Source organism: Athene cunicularia, assembly GCF_003259725.1.
Source record: "Athene cunicularia isolate RWA chromosome 6 unlocalized genomic scaffold, athCun1 chr6_part2, whole genome shotgun sequence".
Taxonomy (NCBI): Eukaryota; Metazoa; Chordata; class Aves; order Strigiformes; family Strigidae; genus Athene; species Athene cunicularia.
The window spans coordinates 7,689,878-7,697,672 of NW_020799106.1; the positions used below are offsets into that span (position 1 = coordinate 7,689,878).

The 7,795-nt window shown below is 56.1% G+C and overlaps 1 protein-coding gene across 1 annotated transcript in view; it reads right to left on the reverse strand.

The window, feature by feature from the left end:
- Positions 1-317, reverse strand: part of PALD1 (phosphatase domain containing paladin 1) — a 16,922-nt gene extending 16,605 nt beyond the window's left edge. Inside the window, exon 1 of the mRNA XM_026851973.1 lies at positions 87-317. Within this exon, the coding sequence (XP_026707774.1) occupies positions 87-271 (185 nt within the window). The 5' untranslated portion in view covers positions 272-317. The remainder of the gene's footprint in view (positions 1-86) is intronic.
- Positions 318-7,795: the final 7,478 nt, after the last annotated feature.

Sequence of the window (7,795 nt, forward strand, 5' to 3'; positions counted from 1 at the left end):
TAAAAAAAAAAAAAAAAAAAAAAGCAGCAGAATTTAGGGAAGAGGGTTCAGAAAAACAGAGTTGCAAGATGCCGCCAAGGACTTACGTGATGACCACGGGCGCCACTTTGTTGGTGATGATGGACTTGGCCTTGCTGTTGTGGAGCCCCAGGGTCTGGAAGGAGTGGATGCTGAGGGAGCGCTGGTCCTCCATGCTGCTGTCACCCGGCGCCCCACTTTCCAGGGGGGATGCCGAGACTGCCTGCTGCGCCGCGCTGGCTGTCGTACCCATAATCCGCGGGCGGCTGCGTCGGGCCGGGGAGGGAAAACAAGGAGGGAGGGAGGAGGAGGAGGGAGGAGGATTTTTTTTTTTCCAGCTGCTCCCGTTTTAGAAGGGAAAATCCCGAGTGGGTGCAGGGCACACTCCCCCCTTGCCGACAGCCGGTGAGGAGAGGCCCGTTTGGGAAGAAACGCTAAGCCAGCCCTTTCCCTCCCGCTCCTGCAAAGGGCTTTCTTCCTCCCTGCCCGCCTGCCATGTGGATCCCTCCATCCAGGAGGGTCTGGACCCAGAGGAGCTGAAAGTGGGGCTGAGGAGTCAGGGGTGGTGGTGAAAAAAAAAAGCAAAAACGCTGAATCTGGCCCCCCCAAATCTGCTGAGTCAGCAGATGGCACTGCAGAGGGACACGGCAGCACAGCCTTTAGCCTCATGCACTGGTTTCCCAGCGCCTGTAAACCACTCCAGGGTCCCTCCCCGTGCGGAAAATGCTTGAGCAGCAAGTAAATATTACTAAATATTTAGTAATTTACGATTCTGGAGCTGCCCGGCGTGCCTGGGGCAGCGCGAGAGGCTCCAGGAGGTTGCTCCTCAGTCTGGGCCGTGCAGGCACGTGCGAGCACACACGCGTGTCAATGAACGTGCAAGCAGAGGAGTAGCGGGGGGGTGGGGGGCAGCAAGGAGGAAAGGTGCCCCCCCCTCACAGCAATAAATAATCCTTCAGTGCTGAGAAATCCCCTTGATTGCACCGGAGGCACAGGGAGCCTCGAGGCAGCAGGACGAGGGATTTCCTCCAGCGATTAATGAGTAAAGCTGCCCTTTAAAGCAGCTGGTTATTCCCACACTGGAGGAGCACCCTCTCCCCCAGGGCAGGTGGGGGGACCCCAAAAGCAAGCACCCACCCTCCCTAGAGAGCTCATCCCTAAACAAGGAAAAAAGCAAAAGGGCCAGCCCGGGGCGGGGGGGCTGGTGGCAGCCAGGAGCATCCCACCACAGTTGACCGGTCCAGGACAATGCACCGACTGTCTGCGCCAGCCAGGGCTGGATCCTGGTAACCAAACGAAGCGAGAAGATGGCAAGGGGGTAGCCTGGAAAAAATGAAAAAAAAAAAACCTCTGCCCACCCCTACTGAGACAGTCCCAAATCAAATCTCCTTTGTACTGATGCTGCATGGGGAATATCCCTGGCAACATCCAAAGGGAGATGGTACCTGCTCGGTGGCGATGCACAGCACTGGGAAACCCGGGGTAGCTTGAACCCAGCCCTACAAATGCTTCTACTGCCTTGCAAGCCACACAGGATCAGTCCCTTACTGCAATCCCAGGGAATGTGATGCCCCCAGCAGCTGCAAATGCTTCAAGGGGGGAAAAGCCTCCGGAAAATGTGCTATTTCGAGACGGCCGTGCCCCGGCACAGATTTTCCCCTCCTCCCCATCTTCCTTCCCTGCTCCGCAGAAAACTTGTTGCTCTACCGTGAATTTTCTGCACCATTAGGCAGCCTGGTTTCTTTTACACATGAGAGAAAGGGGAAAAAAAAATGCAGCTGTTTCAGGCCAGTGACATTTCTCCAAATCCCTTTATGCTTTTCTTTCACATAAACAGTGTCAGGGCAAAAATAAAGCAAAAAAAAACACCAACATATAGGGAGGTTTCAAGTGTTTCAGAGCAGGCACTCGTGGCTTTGGAGAGCTCAGCCAGCAAGCAGGAGCAGGGCGTTCAGTCAGGACACTTTTTTTTTTCCTTTATTTTGCTCAGAATCGGTGCATCTTTTCAAAAGCAGCGAGCACAGCCCATACTGATCCCTCTGGGTTTGCTCCAGCATCCCCATGCTGGGGGATGAAGACTCACCCCCCCCAACTTACAGGCAGGCACAGGCAGATGCAGGCAGCTTCTGTATTTCCTTCGTCCTTCTGCCCCCACCAGTCACCCACCTTCACCATAAATCCCCCAGGGTTATTTCTTTCGCCCGACAAACCACAACAGCAAATAACAGACATAAAAGACGCTGGGCAGATTTGGAAATGGTCTTGCAAACCACAAAATGAATGGAGAGAGGAAATCACATTTCAGCTTCTTTCCCCCTCTCTCGGCTAGGCAGCAAAAGCAAGCATCTTCTAGAAAAGTACTGAAATTACCCAAAATAAGTGTTCTGGGCAACCACGGGAACTGCTCTAAAAAAGCCAGGGGAAGAGGGCAGCGCTGGTGTAATCCCTACAGGAGCAGCTATTTACTGGTATTGCTGCATCCGATGGGAGCAGGAGGGCTTACACCCTCCCAGTGCCCCGACCTGCAAGCTGGGACACAAAATGGAATGGGTGGGGAAGCAAAACCCTAACCCAGGAAACCAGATAAAATTATCGTGCCTGAAAACTCTCTCAAATATCATTGGTGGCTGCGATGAGAAGAGATGCAACAGAGCCACCATCACAGGCCTGCCAAGAGGGACAGGAGCCCAGGGACCAGCCTGGGAGGGACCAGCCCACCAAAGGGCTCAGGATTAGCCCAGATACCAGGTTTTACCCCCCGCCCCCAATAGTTGAACACAGTTAGCAAACACTAAGCCAGTGCTTAACCAGGCAACATACCCTTAAAAAAAGTAGCTTTATTATTTTACCTGTATTTAAAAGAACCCCACTGCATCCAGCATCTCAGCCTGGAATGTTAAGATCTTGAGTTATTCCCAAAAAAATCAGCTGAGCTGGTGGGGCTTTGCTATTTTCATGGCACTATGAGAAGTTAGGAAGCTCAGATGCAATCTGTATGGATTTTATGATGGTGTTAGCCATCAGCCAGGGTGAGCTGGTTCTGAGCATCCGTCCCTTGCGTGACACCATGTTTAGGGGTTTCCTCTGTAGGAGATAGAGGGTGCAGAGACAAACCCCCCTGCGCAGCATCCTTGCCTCCTGTCTGCATCTTCTCCCCAGGGCAAGGAGCACAGGGACAGACCCCAGAAATACTCACCCAGCCAGCTCGTCCCCTCACCAGCACTCACAGCCCTAATCTCAGGGACCTCAAAGACAAATCGTGGCTGTGGCTCGTTAACAAAGAGCCCATTTTCTCCAGAGCCAACAAAAAGGACCAACACCCTGCAAGAGGGCATCCCGCCCAAACAAACCAGCACTGTTCTTCTCCAGGTGTTTCAAAGCTCCAGCGGCTGCCAGTTAATTATTCCCCCATCTAACAAGAAAGTGGAGCCTCTGGGTGGGCAATGAATAGATGTTTCCCTTCCCCTGCAGGCCCTCTCCCAGCACAGGCAGCCCCATTGAGCCCCAGGGTGCATGGGGACCGCTGGAGGAGCAGCAAACAGCACCAGGATGATGCCTGAGCATCCCAAAAGATGAGGTACGGGCTCTGCGGCCTCTCCCACGTAAGTCACGATGATGTACAGTGCTCAGCCCCCCACCTCCCCGCCTCACAGAGCCACTCCTCTGCCTTGACACCCAGCACAAGGGTTATTCCCGTGGCCAGGGACCTGGCGAGGACTCAAAGCCGGAGCAAACAATGGACTAAATATAGCAGGGGGTGGCCAGGCTGCAGCTGCAGGATGCATCTGCCCCGGTCGCCGTGATGAGGAGGAAGCGTGCACTTGCCCAGCTACCTCATTGTCAGCAGGAAATCAATCAAATAAATCTCTCTCCATGCATCCTCAGGTTATTTTATAGTTTTTTTAAATAAAATGCAAAGTCCTTTGGGAAGCAGCAGCAATTGCAGCATCCTCCTAAGGCATCCATCCCTACCCTGGGCGCAGGGCAGCCCTAGTAGCTTTTTGGCACCGAGCCGGCATGGATGCATCCGTGAGGGACTGGCGGGCACCCGGCACCGCTGACCCGAGCAGGGAGGCAGGAAACACCACAGCGGCCGGCAGGAAGCCCCGGCACTGCCGGAGGGGCATCACTGAGCCCGGGAGGAAGAACTGGAGACAAGCCCCCCGCCCCGGCGTGCTCTTTAACCCTCTTTTAAAAAAAAAAAAAAAACAACAAAACACCACAGTGAAAATAAAATAATACACAAACAACAAGCCCTTTGCCAGTGGAGCCCACATGTGTTGGGAGATATCTCGGAGCAGAGGCTGCGTGGGAACCAGGCTCCTGTTGTTCCAGGTGATGCCGGAAGGAAGTAGCTTGGCTTATTAAAAAAATCATAATAAAACAAAAAGGAAAGGTGAGAAATAACATATTAAGCTGTGGTTTATTTGGAACACTTCATTCACCTGCTGAGCTGCAAGGGTGAAATAAGGCAAGGGAGCAATGCAACCCAAAACGCCTTAAACCAAGCCAAAAGCACTTTGCTACAGGGAGGAAAAGGCTCTGGAAAGCCAACTCTGCAGCAGACAGCTCTGATTTTACAAGCCTTTAAATAAGAAAAAGCAACCTCCCTCCATTCTCACAGGCTACGGGCTCCTTAGAAAGCCAGCATTGATGGCCAAAAATATAACTACAGAAGCAGCAGTTCCTAGAAAATACAGAGGTATTTCTCAATCGGGCCAAGATTGGTGCTGCCGATGCCCCCACGTGCCCTGTGCTCCACCACTGGCATCTGCCAGGGAGGAGGGGAATGCATCTGTGAGATGACTTCCCCCAAACCCAAGTGGGAGCACCGGGATAACGAGGACCCAGGATTTCACACCCCCTCCCCGTCACGCTCCTGCCTTCCGGCAGAAAACCAAGCGCCACATCCCCGTGGAGGACGCCAACCCACCTTTAGTCACGCGATGTAAAAGTCCTTACCCTGAAGTCAAGGAAAGCTGTTTGAGACAGGGGCGGGGCGGGGCGAAAGAAGGCATGTCACTCCAGAAATGTGGGTGCAACTCTGCACCCCACAACAGAGGCAACCACTGATGGGGAGGATGCTGGTACCCACTGGGAGGTACTGGGAGCGGTATCCAGGCTGCAGCCCCTGCCCCCAAACCTGGTTTACAATGAATAATTAATCATCAGTGCCAAACTTTCCTCACTAAGCAACGCCTGAGCGATGCACAGAATGAATTAAGATATAAATGTGAGTATCTCGTTAGCAGGATACAAAGCAGACACAGCTTTTCTGGCTGAGCCCACCTGCAATGGCTAACACTGCCCAGGTGCAGGATGCCCTCTGGATGAACATTTACCACACGCACCCTCTCCCCTCCAAAAAACTCCTTTACTGATTTTTTTTTTTTTTTTTTTTTCTGAAGACCCCCAGCAGGTCCCCTCCCACATCGCGACAGCCCCTGGGGTGCTGCTTCGCAGGGCTGGGAGGCGGCTCAGGGACACGCCGGAGCTGCTCAGGCTGCCTGCTGTTGAAGCGAGGGGTTTTATCAATGAGCATGAATGGAAAGAGGAACAAAGCCCTAATTTGCAAGCGCCAGCACTGCCGGTTGTGCCGTCAGCCCGCTGCCAGCGGTTTCAAGGTCTGCGAGCATGCTTACTGAAGAGTTTCTTTTCAGTAGTGCAAAGAAAGAAAAACCATAAAGGATGGAGATAAAGGCTGGGGATATCTCCAAAGAAACGACTGTCTTGTGGAGGAGATTTCCGCCGACACCAAATGCTCCCCGACTGCCCAGGAACCGCCACGGCCCCACAGTCCAAACACACTCCGCCGAATTTTTCACCCCCTGCTATTTCCACCTCCTCCCCGCTGGAGGTTTTGCGGCCGTGACCCCACGCCGGGCGGCAGCAGGAGGGGGAAAGTCCCGGAGGGTGGGGACCCCGAGGTGGCACCCACGGCACCAGCACCCCACTCCCAACCCCGGAGAGCCTCAGGCGTCACGAGGAGCCCGGCCAGGGCGTTTCGGGAAGGCGAGGGCTATGATTTTGTGCTATTCATAGCTAACCACCGGCTCCCCTCCCCGACGGGGGAGGCTGGCGGAGCAACGGGACGGCTCCATTTACACGGGGGCCGCTTCTCCAAGCCGGGCTGCTGCAGACCACACCTTCTGCAGGACAAGCAGCACCTTGTGCGCGCCCGGCACCCGCCGTCGCCCGCGCCTCTGCGCGCCCGGTGCGTTCGCAGGCGGGAGCGCGCCGCGCTCGCTCGCCCCGGCTGCCTTCTTCCCCCACCCCGCTCGCTCAAAGAAGGCAAAATCAAACAAATCCCAGGGGGTATTTGCTCAAAACAGAGACCTGCCGGTTATTTTTAGGCTCCGTGTCATTCGTGAAAAGACATAATCACTTCCTGCCTTCCAGGAAGGAAATGTCCCACCACCGCTGCCTGCACGCCTGCCTGCCTGCCTGCTCCCTCCTGAGGCAATGCCTGCCTGCTCCCAGCCCAGCCACCCCAAAACCCACTGCCCCCCCACACACACACCGCCATCCAGAGGGGATTAATAACCAGGACACAGTTTGGGATGTTATAGTGCCATGGCCCGCGCGCTGCGGGGGGAAGAGGTGGTGTTTGCTCCCCCCCCCGGTAGCTAAGAGGAGCGATGCACTGGGGGAAAGGGTAGAGGAAAGGGTCCGGAAAAGTCCGGCAGCCATAGGAAATGCAGCCTGGATGGTTTCTGGAAGTTTTCAGCCGCAACAGCTAGAGATGCTGGGTAGGAGCTCAGAGAGAGCAGGCAGCCTCCCCTCCTAGGGCATCCTCCACGTCCTGGCTCTGCCCGGGCTACATGGCAATGAGGGTAACCCTGGCCCCCCACGGGGACGGGAGCCCACCGGGCTCTGCGATGTCCCCTGCATGTACATTGCCAGTGGGAGATGAATGGCTGAGGGATCCCAGGCTTCCTGCTCCTCCTGTGCTCCTCGAACAGGAGGCTGTGGAGCCAAACCCCAGACCGGGATGCTCCCCGAGCCGGGAAAGGACTGCGGTTACATCTGCTCCTCTCCCTCCTCCATCTTCCTCCTCTAGCAGGGAGCAATCCCGCAGCTCCCGTTTCAGAGCCTGCTCCCCAGATGGCTTTTTGGGGTGCCAGGGAAGCAGATGAGGGATGCAAACCCCAAAATTCATTTGGGGGCACTCTAGCCGCAGCGGGCAGGGCCGGCACCGGCAGAGAGCGGCTCTGGGCTCCCCGCCTGCGGGGCTGGCTTCCAGGCAGCGAGAGGGAGAGAAAAAGCCCCTTTTAAATAGGAAACGGGACTGCAAAGGCACAAGAGCTGGGAGGATGCCGCGGGGCGGGTGCTGGGCCTCAGAAACGAGTTATCCATCTATTTTCTAGAGGTTTGAAACACGATGTGGGCTGCGAATAAACGCTCCTCGCCGGGGTTTGGGCACCTCATGCCCACGCTGTGGGGTTTGTGTTCCTGGCGCAAAATAAATAGCTTCCTCCCATCGCCCCCCGCCCCGCTTTGGCTCTGGGGCGAGGGGACCCCCGCCCAACCAGCACCCCGGGCCCCCCTCTCCCGATCGGGGGGGGCTGCAAACCTTTCCCCCCACACACACCTCCCGGGGTGGCGCTGGGAGGTGGGAGGGGAGCACCCCCCCGAGGTCCAAGCCGGTACCCCACGGCTGAGCCTGCCCCCTCCATCCCCTTCCCCACGCGGCCGGCTGGGAAATGAAACTCCCCCCCCGCGGGGAGGGGATGAGCGGGGGAGCCGGTCCCCGGGGGGGGTGTGCTCGGTCCCGGGG